Source organism: Sciurus vulgaris, assembly GCF_902686455.1.
Source record: "Sciurus vulgaris genome assembly, chromosome: 15".
In the NCBI taxonomy this organism is placed as follows: Eukaryota; Metazoa; Chordata; class Mammalia; order Rodentia; family Sciuridae; genus Sciurus; species Sciurus vulgaris.
Genome location: NC_136476.1, coordinates 37,823,666 through 37,846,860, shown reverse-complemented (window position 1 = coordinate 37,846,860; position 23,195 = coordinate 37,823,666). Strand labels below are relative to the sequence as shown.

The 23,195-nt window shown below is 35.7% G+C and overlaps 1 protein-coding gene across 7 annotated transcripts in view; it reads right to left on the bottom strand.

Moving 5' to 3' along the window:
• DENND4C (DENN domain containing 4C) overlaps positions 1-23,195 on the bottom strand; it is a 130,745-nt gene that overhangs the window by 50,678 nt on the left and 56,872 nt on the right. For 5 of the 7 annotated variants that reach the window (XM_079113146.1, XM_079113145.1, XM_079113148.1 and 2 more), the window contains 7 exons: positions 11,886-11,986; positions 11,159-11,377; positions 6,494-6,639; positions 5,316-5,351; positions 5,101-5,231; positions 3,107-3,239; positions 695-901 (listed from right to left, as the gene is read on the bottom strand). In XM_079113146.1, coding sequence (XP_078969272.1) covers positions 695-901; positions 3,107-3,239; positions 5,101-5,231; positions 5,316-5,351; positions 6,494-6,639; positions 11,159-11,377; positions 11,886-11,986 — 973 coding nt within the window. Of the gene's footprint in view, positions 1-694; positions 902-3,106; positions 3,240-5,100; positions 5,232-5,315; positions 5,352-6,493; positions 6,640-11,158; positions 11,378-11,885; positions 11,987-18,700; positions 18,824-21,423; positions 21,446-23,195 lie in introns of those variants that run through there. The other 2 variants (XM_079113151.1, XM_079113150.1) reach the window with 2 other exon arrangements.

Here is a 23,195-nt window from a genome sequence, read left to right as displayed (position 1 = left end):
TCTGAGCCAGTCCTATATGTATATCAATCAAGTAACCTTCAAATTAACCTTATAAAGAAGCTAGCAACTATGAATATCACATCAGTGGTTTTCCAGGGGCAATTCTGTTCTACTGGGGACAATTGGCAATGAGACATTTTTGATTGTTATAACTTGTGGAAGGAAGAGGTGCGTGTTACTGGTATCTAGTGGGTAAGGGCCAGGGATGCGGCTAAACATAATATAATACACAGGGCAGGCCCCCCCAAAAAAATAAATAATTATGTGGGCCAAAATGCTAACAGTACCAAAGTTGAAATACTAGAAGCTGCATTTTCAGATGAATAATCTGAAACACAAACAAGTTATGTAACTCATCCTAGGACAGTGGTCCTAAGGAGAGAACCACTTGCAAAAAGCCTATTTCCTACGTGTTCCCTAAAAAAGTTATATTTAAAATAAAATGAAATCAGTATTATTTTCTATCCATTAAAGACAAACAATCTGGCCTAAGAAGGAGGTTTTCATTCCAAAGTAGTAATTTTTAATGAATACATTTTAAAACAAATAAGTAGCTTTTATGAAACAGTAATAGTTTACTTTTCTTGCCTAATGAAAATCTTTAAGCATACTTAAAAGCAACTAAAAACTAAATTTTCTTAACAGTACAAAAATTTAAAAATTTCTTTTAAAAATTATTCAACATTATACTTGCCTCATCCAGTGGATCCACATCTGTTTTTCTCATCTTAATAAGTATATCATATGCCTGTTGAAGTGCTCTGACCTTAGGATGAGAAACTCTAACATAGGCTGGGAGACATATGAACCATAAACTGTAACAATGACTGAACAGACACTTGGCCCACTGTGGTGGATTTGTATAACATCTCTTCGCCAATTTATGAGCTGTTTTTATCTCCTAGAAAGAGGATAAATAAAATGTTACAGCATTTACTAAAACCTATTGGGGGGGGAGAAGCAAAAAGGAAAGGGGAAAATAATTTTAATGTAAAATTTGAACCCAAAATCAATTATTTCATAGTTTTATTTTTATGAGTGACTTCCTATTTTGGGTCACATGGCTCCTTGAACATTAATTTACAGTAACATTTTATACTATTCGGCAAGTATTGCTTGCATGCACATTTTCTAGTAGACTAAAAATTCTTAAAAAAAAAAAAAAAAAAACACTCTAAGAAAGTTTAAAACAGACCATTGCCTACCACAATCTCCCCTCAGCCCTGCTTCTCTGGACTGTTAATTCTCTCCCTAATTCCTTTAAAAGTGTTATTCCTTTGTGGTTAACATAGTCAGAGAAAGATCACAGATCTTCCTAACAGTTTGATAGCCATGCTTTCTATATCTGATTTTCACTGTGACTTAGGCAGATTAGAGATCAAACATTTGGAAGACTATCCAGGAATTAGTAAAACCTGAACTAAGAATGTTATTCTTAAATTTTCCAAGTTTTGAAGAATCTCAAAATGTCAGGGTATGTAAAAAGGATGTTCAATTTTAATGCACCTAAACATAGCTCAATTCCCTATACCAAATCAGATAGAGTAGTAAAGCAAGATACTTGAATTGTCCTAAATTTATTGCCTTTAGAATGTACTATCTGTACATTGTAAAATGTACTAAATGTACATTTTCATTAGCTACCAGGGAAATGCAAATCAAAATCACAGTAATAAACCAGTTCATACCACTAGATGACTATAATCAAAAAGATAATAACAATAACTAAGAAGGACACTGTAAAACTGAAACCTCATACACTACTGGTGGGAATGTAAAATGGTTCTGCCACTTTGAAAAACAGCCTAATATTCCCTCAAAAGGTTAGACTTGAAGTTACAACATGACATAGCAATTCTACTCCCAGATACATACCCAAGAGAAACAAAAACATACATCCACACAAACACATGTACATAAATGTTCACAGCAGCCTATTCATTAATAGTCAAAAAGTAGTAACCACCTATGTGTCCTAGAACAGATAAATAAATGTGAAATGTCCATAAATGGAATATTATTCAGCAAGAAATGAAGTGTTGATACATGTTACGAAGTGGATGAACCTTGAAAACATTACTAATTAAAAGAAGCCAACCACAGCCAGGTATGGTGGTGCACGCCTGCAATCCCAGGGATTCAGGAGGCTGAAGCAGGAAGATCCCAAGTTCAAGGCCCTTCTCAGTAATTTGGTGAGACCCTATCTCAAAATAAAAAATAAAAAGGGCTGGGTTCAACTGACGGTACCCCTTACCAAAAAGAAAGAAAAGGAAAAAAGAAAGGAAGGAAGGAGGGAGGAAAGGAGGAGGGAAGGATGGAAGGAAGGTAGGTAGGTAGGTAGGGAGGTAGGTAGGTAGGTAGGTAGGTGAAGGAAAGGAAAGGGAAAAGAAAAAAAAAAAAAAGAAAGTGGCTCAGGAGGCTAAGGCAGGAGGATCAAGAGTACAAAGTAAAAGTGAGGTGCTAAGCAACTCAGTGAAACCCTGTCTCTAAATAAAATACAAAATAGGACTGGGGATGTGGCTCAGTGGTCAAGTGCCCCTGCGTTCAATCCCCAGTACCCAGCACCAAAAGGAAGGAAGGAAGGAAGACAGAGGGAGGGAGGAAAGGAGGGAGGCGGGCAACCACAGAGGAACACATATTGAACAATTCCATTTATGTGAAATGCCTAGAATGAACAAATACGTGGAGAAATAAAACAGATTAGTTGTTGTCCAGGGAGGGAGGGGATGCAAGTATGCTTTCTGGGGTGATGAAAATGTTCTGAAATTAACTGTGGTGGTAGCTGTACAGTCCTGTGAAAACACAAAAAACCCCACTGAATCATATACTTTAAACGGGCGAGTTGTATGGTATGTGAATTATATCTCAATAAAGTTCTTTTAAGCATGTTTAGTTCCCAAGGATTCCCTTAAAGCATAAACACGTGCATTTAAAAACTTTAGCCTCGATACTTGAAATAGGTTTGCAAGAAATCTAGTTAAATTCAATAACAACCTAAGTAGGTCTTCAAATGGTTGGCATGGATGTCAATAGTATACTAAAAGGTGCATATCACATATACATATTTCACATTCTAAATTAACATGTATTATAAAGAATGTCTGACCTGTTTAGTTCTTTTAGCCATGAGAGCTGGACTGTTTGTAATGCTATTCCCAGTAGGTTGTCTACTAAAACAAAGTTTCAATTCCTGTGGTCTGTCAAAAAGTTTAAGGTCCAGTCTTGGAAAATATTTGTAACTAAAATAAAAAACAAAAACAGAATTGCTAATTTAAAATACATAAACTCTTCATAGTAGTCCAGTATCTAGGTAAATATTTCTATACCTCCCATAGCACCCAGTATTATTTCGTCAAATCCGTATAGGAAGAGTTTTTTTCCAAAAATATAAAATATAGCTATAAGATACAAGAAACTGCCTACATGGAAACTCTGGCTCCTCCCTACCTGATTTGTTATTTTCAACCAATTCCTGAAAAACAGAAACTCCTGAAACCTTACTTAACAGAGGAATTAATAACTCCTTCAACAGAATCTATGTTTGATAATTTACAGTAAAAGTAATATTTAATATACTTTGTAATCTTTAAGTTTTTCTTCCTAAGATTACTTCATATTGATATTTGAAAGAAAAAAAATCATAATACTTTTATTTTAGGTATGTCCTATAATTTAACAAATTCCTCACTGTTGGACATTATTAGCTTACTTCTGAATTTCTGCCATTAAATTTTTTGTATTCACACCTTTGTGAACATTTTGCTTAATTTCTTGGGATAAATACCAATAACAGAGTCTTCTAGGTCAATGTTTATCAAAAGATGAAAGATTATGTGATCATTATCAAATTATTTCCAGAGATTATAACTTTAACATATACTATAACCACAACATAATGTATCCTCAATCAGATAAGTTAAAAATGCTTCTTCCTGTCAGTTTGGTTTTCATTTCTTATCTAGAAAAATTGAACATTTTTTCATATTAATGATTTTGGATTTCTTCTTAGAAATTAATTTTCTTTGGTTTATTTTCTTCCAGAAAATATTGGCTTTCCCTATCTGATTTCACCTTGTGTGTAAATAATCAGAATTCTAACTGACAGAAGTTAAGCCAAAAGTAAAAAAGAATTCTATAGCATGAAATTAAAAGTGTTTAATTAAGTCACTCAATTCCAGATATACACTCTTTATTCTCATATATTCTCATATAGTCCTACCATGATTATGTATTAATTTCATATTTTAGGAAGGTACATTTTATTCTTTCCCTTATAAGAACTCTTTCAGGAATGCAGCCTAAGAAAATAACTGTGTATGTCCACAAAGATACAGACAGCAAAGAATTATAAACAAGTCTACAAGAAACTAGTTAAATAAGTCATAATAACTGCATACAATGTGATCATTAAAAAATGATAAGGCACAAAAAAATTTATGCCTTTGAAAAGTGTTCAGACCCTTAAAGGCAAACACAGGTTAAAAAGATTATGTATAAGATGAACTCGTAACATACAATGCATACACACATACACAGTTTCTAAGACATATAAGCATGGATGCTAAAATGATGCATTAAATGTTTTGCATTTGATTTTCTAAGTTTATTAAACTGTGTATTATGATTATAATAATTTTTAAAAATCCATTCTAATTTCTTAAAGGTTCACATTCAAATCCTATTCTTTGGGTTTATTTTAACAAAGAATGATTTCAATTCCTTTAAGTTTTCTCTATCTTACTAATTCATATGATTGTCACATTATTTACATTAGCAAGAGAACTCCCAAAGGAAGTGAGAAACCTAACAAAAAGTTAATTTTTTTCTTCTTCAGAACTGAAATTGTTAAAGATTCATTATAGTTAAACATTTAGGAGAATAATAATCAACACCCCGTTTCTCTTCCAACAAGGCCATCCAATTCTTAAATTATAATACCTGCTGGTATCTTCATATGATATTCATCCCTATTAGATCAGTGAATTAATATAAAACATGACAATTACAAATTACTAATATACATATCCACTAATACTGAGAAGAAATTGAAATAAACTATTTAAGTTGTGCCCAAGAGTTCTTTAAAAAATTTTTTTCTACCTGTATTTTGGTGACAGATCCTTTCCATCATCAGGAGGTGGTTCAGGTGGCATTATAAAGACAGTATGTTCACTTTTCTGTGAATCATCTAGTTCTATCAATTTGGTATCTTCTGCTAAATCAAAATCAACCTGAAAATAATTATTTTCTCCAATTAATTTGCATATAAGCAATATCTAATTCTGAAATTTCAACACTTAAGGGAAAAAAAATACCTTTTCTGTTTTCTCTGTGCCTTTATCAGGAAACAACTAGAAAAGGAGAAAAAAGATTGATAGTAAAAATGTCCACTGTGAATTTAATAAGTTTTTAATCTTAAATCCTGGTTTGGAAAAAAAAAAAAAAAAAAAAATTTTTTTTTTTTTTTTCTTCAGTACCAGGCAGATACAAAATATTTCACAATATATATTTTTAGATCCTAAACTCTTAGGCTAAAGCATAACATTTGTCTTGTGGCTAACAACATAAAACAAGTTATTTTGATTAGTTCTTTCATAGCCCTTATTCACAAACAAAACATGGCCAAACATAAAGGGAATCTGGCTTCTCAAAAAAATAAGTCCTGCATTATCTAAATTTCCTATCTAACTGGAAAATGTTGGAATATCAATGTTATAAATAAAAAGAAACGTTGGATATTTTAGAGTTACAGAACACATTGACAGAAAGGGAGGAAATTATTCAAGTGTTGTATAAGTCATAAAAAATCACTAAGGTCCCCAAAATTAAAGTGTCATAGTATTCTACATTTTATGAATATAACTTCAATTTTCATATAATCTATAGTTAATAAACAATCGGCCCCAAAAATCTACTTAGCAAAAGCAAAAACCCTATTGAAAATTAGAAAACATATATGAAGAAGTCATCACTGTTAAAAAGTAAACTTCTTTAGGATGAATAAGCAAAGTTTTAAAACTTAACATACTTCCAAATATCCTCCATTAAGACAAAAGAAAAATCAGCAAAAGTATTTGAAAAAACATTAAAACAAAGAACACAGGAACATCCATTACCTATAAAACTAATTTTAATTAAAACTAAATCATATCCTATTTATTTAAATAAAAATATGATGACAAGAATTGAGAAGTTCAAGGAAATGTTCTTAGAACTTAATAGTTACAAATCCAAAGTGGGATTCAAAGAGAAAAATTAACTGTATGGTAGAAACTAGATACCACAAAGGAAAATGACTCATATGAAGCCTGGAATCAATTAATCAATACTTTCCTCCCTCCATCTCTCTCTCTCTCACACACAAACACACACACACACACAGCCTCTATTATCCTCCTCAAGATACTTAGGGCTAATAATGATGATTATTCAGTGAAACCAAACTTTTTTCTTAGGATTGGTATATATATATGTATATATATATATATATTACCTTCTCTATGCAGTCATCAAAAAATGCCAATCCAGTATCTTTATCACTTACAAAACTGCATTCTTCAATGAAACGAATAAAAATCTGTGTTTTGGATAAAAGGGTATAGAATTTTGTATAGGCTCGATCTCGACTTTTTAAAAATCCTAAAGAAAACAAAATTATAATTAAATTTAAACTTTAAAGTAGAACTAAAAGTTATATTCAACATTACTTTAAACGTTTACTTATCTATATTATATTCTCTTTAACTCCACATTTATAGAACCTTCTAGTTCCGACACCAAGTTCTTTCTTCCAGATTCAACCATGAAAAAAAACTAATCTTTTCAATGAAATCTGAATGCCTCTGAGGCACCTCCAGCTCCAAGGCTCTCAAGGAGAAATTCCTCCCTGAGCTTACACTGTGTACTCTTGAGCTAATGGTCAATATCCAAAAGCTTAATGTTCTCTCTCCGCAGTGCCACCAGATCATAATACCTGCATGTCTTGTAAAAACTTCTGCTCAGTTAAAGTTCAAGCATCTGTCTAATCCACCCTCTCCCCTATTTAAATCAGTCATTTGTTGATGAAGAAGGCTATTCTCCCTCATTCAAGGAAAAAACAGGACACTTGACTCTAAGTCCCTTCCATTTCCTATCATCATCATATTCCACACCCACACGCACAAACAATGCAATACTTTGAGTTCTTCATTCCTTTATTTTCAATGTTCCTATCACTTATCCCACCCTCAATGGATTTTCCTTCCTAGCTACCATTCAGAAAATCCCTGCTTCCAAAATTATCTCATATTTTCAAATTACTCTCAGTCCATTACAAGAGTATCTTGCCTATCTGTTTTGGTTCTACAAAGTTAAGCTATCTGTACCAAACATTTTGTTGTTGTTGTTTGGTGAGGATATGTGGGTGGGGTACAGTGAATGAATCCTCCAATCCACTGTAGCTTTTACTTTCCACCTATACTCTCCTGTCTTCACTTTCCTGCCTATCCAATATTAATTCCATGTCCATATCCATCATTTGAATTACTTTCTTGTCAATACTCTCAACTCCTGTGCTCTTTTTGGTCAAACCCACTTAACATAATCCAGCTTTCTCTAAATTTATACCAGCATGGCTGAATACAAAGTTAAAAAACCTCCACAAATAGGCAGATCAGAAGAATTATGCCCTTGTCCCTTACCAGCAACAATACTACTACAGTTCTGGAGTCAACTTTCCTTTTGCTCATGTTTCACAATTATTTCTTATTTTTAAATGTTCTCCTTCTATGTCCTCAACCCATCCCCAAATGATCATAACTTGTATTGCAAAAAAAAAAAAAAAAAAAAAAAATAATTAAATGAGAACTATCTATATTATCTCACTAGAAAAACTGATTAATCTTTCTACAACTATAATGCATTCCATCTTTCTTTTTATGTGTCTCCTTCTACCTAAGGATAAGCCCACTACATAAGCTTGGGACCACTCCAATGTTCTCTGGACAGTCTCCCTTTCTGTTAGCTACATTTCATCAACAAATTCAAATCTCTCTCTTTTTTATCTTCAAAAGAAAAAATTGGGGCTGGGGATATAGCTCAGTTGGTAGAGAGTGCCTGCCTCGCATGCACCAGGCCCTGAGTTCAATCCCCACCACCATAAAAAAAAAAGAAAAAGAAAAAACTTTTCCTGAACAAATGATCCAATCCTTCTCCTTTTTCAATTCTCAATAAAGGACATCACTATCCACTTAGTTGTTCAAGATAAAAACTTCAAAGGTGTTTTTGACCTCTCCTTCTACCTTTCTTTCCACATTCAAATCACCAAGTTCAATTCAATCTAATTCTGAAAAATCACTATTCTGTTCATACTACCACCAATCATTCCAAGTCATCTCCACTGATCACTTGGACCAATGCATTAACTTCCTCATTAGTACATTTATATTTTAGTCTTCAATGCCTCCAATATTATCTCATCATAGAAGTCTACGAGATTTTTTTAAAGTCAACTGTTTTCAAAGGCTTCCAATTAATCTGCATAAAGACTGAAACCTTCACTAATCTTAAAAGATCCTCCATAATCTGACTAGCCTTTCCCATTTAAAATGGTTTTTTTGTTCTAATAATTTATACATTTGTGCATTTTGACACATCATGAATATGGAATATAACTTCTCATTTGTCTACATGATGTAGAGTTACACAGGTCATGTAATCATATATGCACATACAGTAATAATGTCTGATTTATTCTACTATCATCCCTGCCCCCATGTCCCCTCCCTTTCCCTTCACTCCCCTCTGTCTAATCCAAAATAAAACATGGTTTTGAGTCACTTTCTCTCTACACTTTCTTTTTGTTATACCTCAGGGAATTTCACAAGTGTGGTCCTCAGTCCCACCACCTAGAAATACTACTTAGTATAGAAATGATTAAATAAAATAGAAATAAATAGACTGTCGTGTTGGTATAGGTCTGTAAACCCAGCTACTTCAGAGGCTAAGGCAGAAGTATCAAGGACAGCCTGGGCAACTTCTAAGACTCTGTCTCTAGATAAAAAGGGCTGGAGATGTAGCTCAGTGGTAGAGTACCCCTGGGTTCAATTCCCACAGGGGGGAAAAAAAGAAAAAGAAATTAATATCTAAGAGTATATAGGTATGTAGTAAAGCAATGTCTTTTTTTCTTCAAATGGATCTAGACAATAACCAGCAAGAGTTGCTAAAAACAAATGAGTGAAAGGCTGATGGAGAGACTATAATAAATGCATGAGCCTAACAATATTTCCAGGAACACTACAAAGGGACAATTGGACATGTCCAATATGATGTAATGGCAAGTAGCGAGCACCATGTGTTTTAATGCTACTTGTCTTGAGAACTGAACCAGAATCTAATCTGGTTCAGATTAGATATGTACTTTTAATTCAGTGACCACTACCACATGTAGTGATTCAGCACTTAAAATGCCACTGATCCAACTGAGACATGCCCTAAGTGTAAAAGATATGCTGCATGTTAAAGATTTAGTGTAGGGAAAGAAAGGAATATAAAATATTTCATTAAAAACTTTTTAAGGGCTGGGGTATAGTTGGTAGAACGCTTTAACTTTTTAAATTTAGCCAGGCATGGCAGCACATGCCTATAATCCCAGTGACTCAGGAGGCTGGGGCAGGAGAATTTCAAGTTTAAAGTTAACCTGAAAAACTTCTTGAGACTCTGTCTCAAAATAAAAAAATGAAAAAGGCTAGAGATGTGGCTCAGTAGCAGAGTGCTTGAGTTCAATTTGAAGTCACACCAAAAAAAGTAAAATAAAATATAAAGAACTGGGAATACAGCTTAGTGGTAGAGCACCTCTAGGTTTAATGCCCAATAACATGTGCATGCACACATGCGCACACACATGTACACACACACACACGCGCTGAAATTTGATTACATGTTGAAATGACACTATTTTGGATATATTGGAAAAAATTATTGTTAAAATTAATATTCCACCTTTTTATTGTGACTACTAGTAAATTTAAAATTATGTATGTGCTCACATTATATTTCTACTGGACAGTGAAGCTCTTGATCCTACCCTAAGTTTACAGAAAATACAGGTAATAACAGAAATATTAAATAATAACACTAGGATACAATCAGCCAAAACCATATAAAAACCCAGCAAATTCAAGAATCAAAAGTTTATGGAAGAAGGAATTCCACCTTTGGGTCCCCTTCTTCCACTGGGGAGAAGTCTGCTTTTACTTTTCTTTAATAAAGCTTCTTACTTTCTACTCTATGCTTGCCTCGGCTTGCTTCTCTGCTGTTATACTTCAACACCTGAGGAAGCAGGACTAGCCACCAGTAAATGGTGGTATCATCAGGACACACCTGGAAAGTACTTCTTTAAAAACCCTCTTTTCCCCTTGATGGGCAGAATCTCAGCCTCTGTGTTAGGAGTCCTCTGGTTTCTCCTTTGCTAGCAAAGCAATAAAACTTCTTTTTCCTCTTTCTCAAAACTTTGTCTTCTTTACTGAATTGGTATTGGGGACACAAACACAAGAACAGAGAAAAAAACAAGGGCACTAGAGAAGTTGGAACCTCTGGCATCTACCTACAGCAAATAGTAAACATAGCCCCCTCAGATTCTAAGAGAGGATAAAAACTAAAGTCACACAAAATGCTCTACTACAGCCACATGCAGTGATGCATGCCTGTAATCTCAGGATCTTAGGAGGCTGAGACAGGAAGATCACAAGTTTAAGGATAGCCTCGGCAACTTAGTGAATTCTAAGCAACTTAAGGAGGCTTTGTCTCAAAATAAAAATATTTTAAAAGGGTTGGGGATGCAGTTTAGTGGTAAAGTACGCCAGGTTAAATTCCCAGTACCAAAATAAAAAAATAAAAGGATAAAAATGCTCTTTAAAAAAAAAAAAAAAAAAGTTTATGGAAAAAATGATACCCTATGGGGAAGGGAAGAAGGAAAAAGAAGAGGAACGGATTTCTCAGGAAAATAATGGGGTGTAAAAATTAAAAGAATTTCTCCATCCATAGTACAAATACAGGGACGTTCACTATATTTTAATATGAATTCCTAAGAATTTTAGTGAACACTTCTCAGTAGCAGTACAAAATAGTAGAAAATATCGTTCACTTAAAATAAAGCAACTGTAATTTCCATGCTACTCACCCTGTCGATCAAACAATGAATCTACAGCTGTGGCTTTATTTGAAGGAGCCTCTGTGATTGGTCTGAGATATGTTCTATATCCTTTTAAAACAGATGCCATAAATCGCAAAAATGCCTCTTGAATTTCCATCTCAAGTTGTGTCATCTTTTTCTGCCAGGAGAAATCTGCTTCAATTGGAGTCATTTCAATGGCTGAACCTTCTTGAGTTTTTCGGTGAACTGACAAAAGGAAGTAAAAACAAAACTGGCATTAATATTTGAATCTATTTACATACTGGTGATTGATTAAGGAAATAGTCAAAATAAAGCCTATGGCTTCTTGAAATTCCTCTCTGCATTAACATAAAGAAATCAATGACAGAGGCTAACCAGAAAGGCTCAAGCAGGCAGTGCACAAAAATGTGTTCAAAAGATCATGCATCAGCCAGGTGAGGAGGTGCTTGCCGGTAATCTGAGCAACACCTGTGGAGGCCAACCTCAACAACTTAGCAAAGCCCTGTCTCAAAATAAAAATAAAAAGGCCTGGGATGTAGCTCAGTGGCAAAATATTGCTGGGTTCAATCCAAGTGCTGAAAAATAAAATCATTAATTACATATAAATTTTTATTACTAAAATATTATTATGTAATAAGACCCTCAGAGTAAAATATATTCACTAAAAAAAATTACTTTGGGGGCTAATCCCAACACTTACCTCTCTCCCCAAATTTTTTACCCTCACATTTACCTGTAGATAGCTGAGGATACAGTTTCCTTAAGGTGCTAAGTAGATTTTTACATGGCTTTTTAGGCAGCTGTTTCCAGTTCATGTTCTTCTTTTCATCTGATCTATTAAATAAGAACACAATTAATAAGATTTGTTATTTATAATCTGCTTTTACTAAACAAGAACTTAGAAAAAGGACTTTTTACTGAAGTTATGATTGATATTGAAGAGTTGGAATAAATGGTTTTCAAGGAACTTTTCATTTGTTTGCTTCAGTAAAATCTGTTTACCTCATTCTAACCCTCCAACATAGATTTTTCAGTGTGGTAGCTAGCAAAATAATACTGAATTAGAGTATTCCCTCAAAAGTTACATTTTAGAATTATACTATTTAAAGTGTTGGCTCTGACTGACTTGAGACCTCAAGTTACCATAAGCCTATTCTAAAATATTATGTGCCTGCCAGAAACAATGGTGTATGCCTATAATACCAGTGACTTGGAAGGCTGAGGTAGGAGGATCACAAGTTCAAGGCCAGCCTCTGCAATTTTAATAATGTCCTAAGCAAGCAACTTAGTCTCTGAATAAAAACTAAAAAGGGCTGGGGATATAGCACAGTAGTAAAGGGCCCTGGCTCAACCCAGTACTAAAATGAGTAAAGTAATTTTAAAAAATTTTTTCTAGTTGTCAATGAACCTTTATTTTGTTTATATGTGGTGCTGAGAATCCATCGCAGTGCCTCACACGTGCTTGGCAAGTGCTCTACCACCGAGCCACAACCCCAGACCCTAATTAATTTAATTTAACAGGAATTTAAGTGAGGATTAAAAGTACATTTAGTTCATTCAGTTCTCATTCATTAAAAGATAAATCAATCGCAACACCATTATTCAATATAATCTATGATCATAAAATGCTAAATATACAAACTCACAAAATGACCACTTATTTTTATATATTTGGTACCAGGGATTGAACCCACAGGCACTTAACCACTGAGCCACATCCCCAGCCCCTTTCTGTATTTCATTTGAGACAGGGTGTCACTGAATTGCTTAGGGCCTTGCTAAGTTGCTGAGGCTGGCTTTGAACTCGAGATCCTCCTGCCTCAGACTCCTGAGCTGCTGGGATTACAGGCATGTGCCACCACACCTGCTAGAAATGACCACTTTAAAAAGCATTAACAAAAATTTACTTTCCCAAATTTTTTATTAGCAGAATACAGCGGATAAAATGGCCTGAAAAACCCTCTTCATAAAAAAGTTGGCATAAATGTTAGACTTATTCTTTTAAGTTTACAGCTCAGCTGGTAAGAAAATTGAGGAAGTCTTCAGTGACTAGAAACCCAGAGTAACACCAATCCCATGGCCAGGATTAAAAGAGAAATTTTTTTTGGTACTGGAGATTGAACCCAGGGTGCTTTAACATTTTGCTACACCCCCAACCCTTTTAATGTTTTATTTTGAAACAGTCTCACTCACTTGCTCAGGGCCTCACTAAGTTGCTGACGCTGGACTCTAACTTGCTATCTTTTTAAAAGTCTTCAGAAAGCCAGGGGTGGTGGCAAACACCTGTAATCCCAGCAGTTCGTGAGGCTGAGGCAAGAGGATTGCAAGTTCAAAGTCAGTTGCGGTAACTTAGTAAGGCCCTAAGCAACCTAGTGAGACACTGTCTGAAAAGAAAAAAGAAAAAGGGCTAGTGACATGGCTCAGTAGTAAGCATCCCCAAGTTCAATTCCTGGTACCAAAGGAAACAAATAGAAGAAGTCTTCATAGGACAGGAAACAGTTCTGGTCCATCAAGCAGGTTATGAGAACTAAGATTTTCAAATAAAACTGGGGCCCTTCTAAGGTTGGCTCACCTTAGATTTCAACAGGGGGAAGAGGCATCTCCCCCTGAGTACTCATTACTACAGGCCTGCCCGCTTTAAGGCATAGGCTGAGGGTCTGACTACATTACCAGCATGTTTCAAGAAACACAAAGTAAAACTTCAAGTACTCCCTGGTTGTTAACGCCATCAGCACAGAAGTAATCACGTCCTCTTGGGAAGGACAGCCAGCTAATAAAACAGTTAACACTACTATGCACAAAATATATATTTTAACATCTCTCAAACAGGAATGTTTTGAAATTGACAGCATGTCAAATTTAACCCTGATCAATTTCTTTGGTTTTATGAACCTCTAATATTTTAGTGCTTTTTAACCTCTCAACTTACAAACTGTTGTTACTATTCAAATAATCATCAATTTGTAACCTGATCCTAACATTTACCATCTGTGTGACTTTGTACAACTCAATTAATTTTCTTTTTTTGGGGGTTGGGGGTATACTGGGGATTGAACTTGGGGGCACTTAACCACTGAGTCACATCCCCAGCCCTATTTTGTATATTATTTAGGGACAGAGTCTCACTAAATTGCTTAGCACCTTGCTTTTGCTGGGGCTGGTTTTGAATTCGTGAGCCTCCTGAGCAGCTGGGATTACAGGTGTGAGCCATCACAACTGGCAATTATTGATTTTCTTATCTGCAAAATGAGGACGATAATGTACCTGAAATTCAAGGGTTATTGTGAAGTGATAAAATGCATTTCATTTGATCTAAGGGACCACCAATTATAAAACTCACTCGTTTTTGTACCAATAAGAGTGAAAGGATGGCTGGGCACATGACACACACCTGGTAATCCCAGTGGCTCAGGAGGCTGAAACAGAAGAACCATGAGTTTAAAATCAGCCTCTGCAACTCACCGAGGCCTAAGCAACTCAGGGAGATTCTGTCTGTAAATAAATACAAAAAAAGGCACCCCTGGATTCAATCCCCAGTTTAAAAAAAAAAAAGTGAAAGGATGTTGCCAATTAAAGTTTATTCAAAAGTGGGGAAGTGGGGGGATATAGTTCAGTGTTTACAGTTTTCCCTAGGATAAGGCCTTGTACTCAATCCTCAACACTGCAATAAACAAAGCCTACTTAAGTTTACTGCTTGAATGAAAAGCAAATATTAACTTTTAAGATTACATATCCATATTAAAATGTTTAGGGAGAGTGGGATGAAGATTAGTGAGAGAATGGAAGGTTAGCATACGCAAGACCTTGAATTCAATCCCCAGCACCACACACATTAAATAAAAAATAAGGGAAATACATAATAACACACAATAATACAAATACGCTACATTTACAAAGTTCAGAACCCTTTCATGATAAAAAAAATAAGAAACTAATGACAGACGGAACCTACCTCAACATCAGAAAGGCTATAGATGACAAACCCAAAGTCACCAACATAATGAATAGGAAAAAACTGAAAGCATTTCCTTTAAAATCTGGAACAAGGATATTCACTTTCACCACTACTATTAATATAGTACTAGAAATTCTAGCTAGAGCAATTAGGCAAGAGAAGGGATAAAATAGAAAAGGAAGTAAATTATCACCATTTGCAGATGATATGGTTCTATACTTAGCTGATCAAAAACATTTCACCAAAAGACTGCTAAAGCTAATTGTGGGGAGCCATCCTTAATTAGCAGAATCAGACTAGGTTGAGCCATGGGACGCAGTCCTGGTTTTTAGGAACTGCCAGGAAGTATGTGGCACTGTGTGGGAGTGGTTCCCTGTCTCCTTCTGGAATTTTCCCCTAACAGATAGCTTCCCTAACTCCACCCTATACTGTCCATCACAGAAGCTGCTCCTTGCCCCATTTACCTGTATATTATAAATGAAAGAGAGTTGGGCGACTCCATGTTGTTTTAAGAGGCCAGAGCTGGTATGGCCAGACCCATCACACCCCCTCTAATACAAACAGTATTAACTCTTGTGTGTTTATTGAGTAGATAAGTTTTTAATGTCTTTTTTTAAAATAATTTATTTATTTTGATTCAGTGTAAACAAATGGGGTACAACATGTTTCTCTGATTGTACATGAAGTGGAGTCATACCATTTGTGTAAACATACATGTACACAGGATAATGATGTTTGTCTCATTTTATTATTTTTCCTCCCCCCCACCCCTCCCACACCTCTTTTTCCTCTATACAATCCATCCTTCATTCTTTTCTCCCTCCCACCTCACTCCCACCTCCTATTATGTATCATCATCCACTTATCAGAGAAATCACTTGGCCTTTGGTTTTTTGGAATTGGCTTATCTCATTTAGCATAATATTCCCCAACTTCATGTGTTTACCTGCAAATGCCATAATTTTATTCTTCTTTATGGCTGAGTAATATTCCATTGTGTATATATATCACAGTTTCTTTATCCATTCATCAATTGAAGGGCAACTAGGTTGGTCCCACAATCTAGCTATTGTGAATTGAGCAGCTATGAACATTGATGTGGCTGCTTCACTGAAGTATGCTGATTTTAAGTCCTTTGGCCAAGGAACGGGATAGCTGGGTCAAATGGTGGTTCCATTTCAAGTCTTTTAAGGAATCTCCACACTGCTAGATAAGTTTTTTGGGTAATAGAAAAACCGCAAACATCCTCCTCCGGCAGTTAACCCTTTTCTCTTCCACAAGGGACATGACAGAGAGGACCTCCACAGCTAATAAACTATTTTAGCCAAATAGCAGGTTCCAAAATAAAAATTTTAAAAATAAACAGCTTTCCTATATAAAATATGATGTTCTAAGAAAGAAATAAGAAAAACCATTCTATTTACAAGAAAATAAAATCCCTAGGAATAAATCTAGCCAAGGAGATGAGACATTTACAAGGAAAATATGGAACACTGAAGAAATACTGTTTCTGTGGAAAGGCAACTGAAGTAGACATAAGAAGACTGAAAGACCTTCCATGTTTGTGGACAGGCAAAATTAAAATTGTTAAAATGGCCACACTACCAACAGCAATATACAGATTCAATGGAATCCCCACCAAGATACCAAAGACATTCTTCACAGGACTAGAAAAACAGTCCTAAAATTCATTTGGTAGACTAGAAGACCCAGAATAGCCAAAGCAATTCTAAACCAAAAAAGCAATGCTGGAGGAATCACAATACCCAACTTCAAATTATACTACAGAAATATTGTAACAAAAACTGCATGATACAAATAGACCAACAGTACAGAACGGAAGACAGAGACAAGCCCATATAGCTACAGTCATCTGATTTTGGCCAGGGGGGTGGTAACTAGAGATTGAATCCAAGGATGCTTAACCACTGAAAACATCCCCAGCCCTTTTTATTTATTTTTTATTTTATTTTGAGACAGGATCTCACAAGGTTGTTCAGAGCCTCACTAGGTTGCTGAGGCTGGATTCAAACTTGCAGTTCTCCTGCCTCAAACTCTCAAGCAGCTGAGAGGTATGAGCCACCACACCTGGTTTTTTCATCTGATCCTTGACAAAGGTGCCAAAAACATACATTGGAGAAAAGACAGCTTTTAACAAATGGTGCTAGGAAAACTAGTTATCCATATGTAAAAGAGTTAGTCATACATCCTTATCTCTTACCCTGCACAAAAGTAATTCAAAATAGATCAAAGACCTAGGAAACTGACCTAAACTATGCAACAGGTCTGCACCATAGTACCTGTGTTACACCGGAGTTTTAATATTAATTATATAATATAGAGAGAAAATATGAAATTAAGAGTATGGAAAAAGTTACAAACATAACTATAATATGTTACAGACTAACACAAAGAGCTTCGGGCATTTTTTTTAAACTACATGACAGAAATTATTTAACTGAAAAACAGAGCAATTCTGAATTAAAGTACACCTAATGACAAAGCCTTAATAAATAATGCAAAAGTCCAAAACACCACTGGGCATTTTAAAAATATGACCTCACTTCAATGATGGCTCATGCTTGTGATCCCAGCAACTCAGAAGACTGAAGCAGGAGGGTTGCAAGTTGGAGGCCAGCCTCAGCAACTTAGTGAGACACTAGGTGCCTTAGAAAGACCCTGCCTCAATATAAAAAACTTTAAAAGGGCTGGGTATATAGCTCAGTGGTAAACCACCTTAGTAAAGGAAAAAAAAAATTTAAACATGAACATACCTTTGTTACCCATCTACTCAGTTCCCTTCCATTCCAAACATAATCACCAATTTCTTGTAGACATTTAAAATGTTTCATTCCAAAGCCAGCAAATAAGTACATATCTATCCTCTACCTTTGTTTCTTTGCACAAGTAGCAGGACACTGAAATTTGTAATTATACACCTTATTTTTTTTTTTTATTCAATAATTTATCTTTTGTGATCTTTCCCAACATACAAAGCATCCTCACTCATTTTATACTGTTCAGAGCAGTGTTCCATCATATGGGCATACCATTTAACATAGCAAGGATAACTCTTTTTTTTTTTTCTAGATTAAACAAATGCTATAGTAAGTAAATTTATACAACAATCATTTCACATGAAATAAAACATTTTGATACATTCCTAGAAGCAAAAGTGCTAAATCACGCAAATATACATTTGTGATTTTGACAAATATCATCAACTACATCTTCACAGACATTGTGATCATATATATTCGCACCTGCAATATCTTTAAGGCTGCCTGTATCAAATAATCTAAATGGGAGAATCAAGATGGTGGACTAGAGGGAGGATGCATTCCTTGTCGCTCCATAACTCAGGTTTCAAGCAGAGGATATCTGTTTCTCGGTGAGGCAGTTTTTTCTGCTTATCTATCCCCTGCTGTTTACCCCATTTGTCTACTGCGATCACCTGCAGTATGCCAGCATACTGACTACTTTTTGAGTGCAGATTGCTCACTGACTGGTGCCTATCATCATCCATTTGCCTGCCTCTTGCCTGTCCATCTCCTGCTTTTCACCTACCCATCACTCAACCGCCCAAGGTTCACCTGCCCGTCCAACAGCAGCCAGCAGACTGACCACAGACTGCCAGTGGACTGCCAGTTGACTGATGTTGCCTGGAAGTTCACTGTCACAGTACCTGCAGGATTGATTACGAGTGGTTGCCGCCATTTTGAGACAGCGAGGACCTGCAGGACCCCTGGCTGGACTGACTGAGCCACGTCTCCAGGACCCCTCAGCCCAACCAACCACTCCCTGCCTATGGGACCCCCAGACCGACTGCTCCCTGCCACCAGGACCCCAAGATAGAATGACGGCACCGTTGCCAGAACCACCAGAATGACTGTGCCCCGCCTCCAGGACCCCTCAAACAGACCGACCACACCCCACCTCCAGGACTTCTAGCCGACCACACCCACACCCTGAGCTGCAGCTCCCCATTTGCCAACACATTTGGAAGCCAGAGTGGCCATCTTGGATTATCCTGGAAGTAATAGCTCCCATCTTTAGGTGGAGCAAATGCAGGCAATGAATGATAATACCAATAAGCAGTTGAAAGAGAACTTGCAGGAAGTAAAAGATCATTTCAACACAGAGATAGAGATTCTCAAAAACAACCAAATGGAAATCCTTGAAATGAAGGAAACAATAAACCAAATAAAAATCTCAATGGAAAGCATCACCAAAAGACTAGACCACTTGGAAGACAGAACCTCAGACAATGAAGACAAAATATTTAATCTTGAAAATAAAGTTGCCCAAACACAGAAGATGGTAAGAAATCATGAACAGAATCTCCAAGAACTATGGGACATCATGAAATGACCAAATTTAAGAATTATTGGGATTGAGGAAGGCAAAGAGATACAAACCAAAGGAATGAACAACCTATTCAATGAAATAATAGCAGAAAATTTCCCAAACCTGAAGAATGAAATGGAAAATCAACTACAAGAGGCCTACAGAACAACAAATGCACAAAATCACAACAGATCCACACCAAGGCACATTATAATGCAAATGCCTAACATACAAAATAAAGATAGGATTTTGAAGACTGCGAGAGAAAAGCATCAGATTACATATAGGGGGAGACCAATATGGATAGCAGCCGACTTCTCAACCCAGACTCTAAAAGCTAGAAGGGCCTGGGAACAACATATTTCAAGCTCTGAAAGAACATGGTTGCCAAGCAAGAATCCTATACCCAGCAAAATTAACATTCAGATTTGAAGATGAAGTAAAATCCTTCCATGATAAACAAAAGTTAAAAGAATTTACAAATAGAAAGCCTGCACTACAGAATATTCTCAACAAAATATTCCATGAGGAAGAAATGAAAAGTAATGTAGGTCAGCGAAGGGAGGAACTACCTTAAAGGAAAAACCAATCAAAGGAGAAACGAAGTCAAGTTAAAAACCAAAAATAAGCCCAAATAACTGGGAATAATAACTCAATAATAACCCATAATATTAATGGTCTAAACTCATCAATCAAAAGACACAGACTGGCAGATTGCATTAAAAAGAAAGACCCAACAATATGCTGCCTTCAAGAGACTCATCTCATAGATAAGGACATCCACAAACTAAAGGGTAGGGAAAAACCCTACCACACTCATGGACTCAGTAAAAGAGTAGGGGTTTTCATCCTTATTTCAGATAAAGTGGACTTCATGCCAAAGTTAGAAGGGATAAAGAAGGACATTTCATACTACTTAAGGGAACCAAAAATCAGGAAGACACAACGATAGTAAATATATGCCCCAAATAATCTAAATGAATAAAGTATTATTAAGCATTTCGTTTTGGATTTTTTTTTTCCCAATCTGAAAGTATAAAAGCAGTGTCCAAGTGCAGAGGTAATGCAGCATAGCATTTCTCCTATTATGGGTGAGATGTTCACAAATTATTTTTTATATATTTTTCTACAAAAAGACCTCATAATCTTGCCCTTCTTTCTTTCCTTCCCCCCTCCCCCCTTTTTAAATGACAGTAGGGGTCAAACCAATAGCTTTTTTTCTTTCTCGGTTATGTTTATTTAATCAGAAATCTTTGTCTTCATCAGACGTTTGATTGCCTTGCAACATTTCTCGTCTTTGAACTTGAACATGGAGCTTCACTTTGTAAATGGTTTTCCTTTTGGACTGCAGTTCTGAAACAAACTGAATCCAACCCATACCTCTGTGAAATCCAGTCTTTTTGTCAAAAGGTTCAGGCAATTTTCTATATGACCAAATTGAGCAAAGGGTTCTCTCAGCTCACAGGATGCTGCAGTACAAGGAATTTTTTTTGACCAAAATCAATAAAGACAACCAATACTCATACACAGAGCCGGGGCACCCTTTACTGCCAAAGCAGTCATCTTTAGATTTGAACCAACGGTATTTTGCATGCTAGGCAAATACTCTACCACTAATATATTTCATGCACCCACCCCTTTACCTTATACTTTGAGACATGTTCTGGCTGAGTTGTCCAGACTGACCATAAACTTGGCATTTCTTCTGCCCAGACTCCCCAGTAGCTAGGATTACAGGTATGAGCCACTGCACTCAGCTCCTTGCTTACTTTCTATTAAGTTATTGGTCTTTTGTTTATTTCTAGGGACTCATTCTTTTGAAATATTTACAAACACTGACCATATATTTTCATTTAAGTAAACCTCAATAAATTAATAGTCAATAACATATACTACATGTTCTGACCAGAATTATACTGAGTTGGCATTTTTAAAATAGTAAACTCTGGTTAGTCCCAGTGGCACATACCAGTAATCCCAGGTACTCAGGAGGCTGAGGCAGGAGAATCTCCAGTTAGTACACAGCCTTGACAATTTAGAGAGACCCTGTCTCAAAATGAAAAATAAAAAGGGAGGGGAACATCGGTCAGTGGCAAAGCACCCTGGGTTTAATCTCCAGAAGGAAAAAAAAAAGAAAAAAGTACTATGTATCAAACATGGCCTGTAGCCAAGACTACACACCAGGTCAACCATTTATAAACATCAATGGTATCATCTTAAATTCTTAGCAAATTTAATCTACTTGGATTTGAAACAGTAAGATCATAATAATATTTATTAAAGGGATGCAAAAGAATTGTTTACTACTAACTGACTATATGACATAATCTATGACACAAAATAGAAAAGAGAAAATGTTAACACTCATCTCAAGATTTTATAAAAAGTATTTATAAACCTAAATACCTATTTATAATTAAAAGAAAAACTCAATCATCTAAAAGTCAAAGGAAATTTCCTCAAATTTGTTATTAAGCAATTTGTTATTAATCTGAGGTTACAGGTATGCACCACCATGATGGATTAGACAACTTAATTTTAAGGTCATTAAGGTAAGTATAATACTGGTAAGAAACTAAAATAGATCAAACAAACAGAGTAAATCCAGAAACATGTCCACAGAAATAAAGTGGTAATACCATTGACACTGAAGACCAATGGGTAACAAATGAACTGAGTATTCAATAAAAGTCTGTATGGCAATTGCTTATCTATAGGAAAAAAAACAATGCTATCTCTGTGTCACATCATACACTAATATCAGGTTTAGCTGAATTTAAAACCTAAACAATGCTACAACTTTAAGAATATGTAGGATAATATTTCATGACCCCAGGGCATAGCATTTAATATACAAGAACCAAAATCAAGGGCTGGGTAGATATAGTCCACGATTCAGTATATACTTAGTATTCATGGGGTCCTGGGTTCCATCCCTAGCACCACCAAAAACAAAACAATAATCTATAAAGAGAAACTGAGGCTGAAGCAGAAGGAACACTTGAGCCCAAGAGTTCAAGGCCAGCCTGAAGAACACAGAAAGACGGTCTCATTTTTTAAAAAGGGTGGGGGCTGAGCATGTAATTTGTGGTAAGCAATTGCCTAGCATACACACACAAACACACACACACACACACACACACAAACACACAAAAAGACACATAACCCAATAAGAAAATGCACCAAAAAGGGAGAATATTCAATTCATAAGAGGAATATCAAAGGGAGAAAAAAATTTAAGTGCTCACTTTCCTACTGAGCTAAGAATTTTGAATTAAATCCATCGTAAAATACCATTACCGTCAAATTAGCAAAAAAAAAAAAAAAAAATTAAAATCTGACCATAACAAAGAGGAATCTGATTTGCTGAAGAAAAGGTAAACTTGAGAGAAAATTTTGGTTTTAACTATTAAGTTGAAGATACTCATTCCCCACCAACCCAACCAATCAGCTCTTCCCGGGATAAGCTTCAGAGGAATTCTCACCCTGGTACTTAAGGATATGTACCATAATAATCAAAATGACATTGTTAAGCTGGAATATAGCTCACGGGTAAAAGTGCTTGCCTAATATGCACAAAGCTCTCAGTTCAATCCCTGGTACAAAGGGAAAAACAAATGAACAAACAAACCCTATTGATAGTTGCAAAGATCTAGATAAAACCTAAATGTCCATCAATATTAATATTGGGAACTCAGGAGGCTGAAGAAGCAGAATCATAAATTTGAAGCCAGCCTAAAC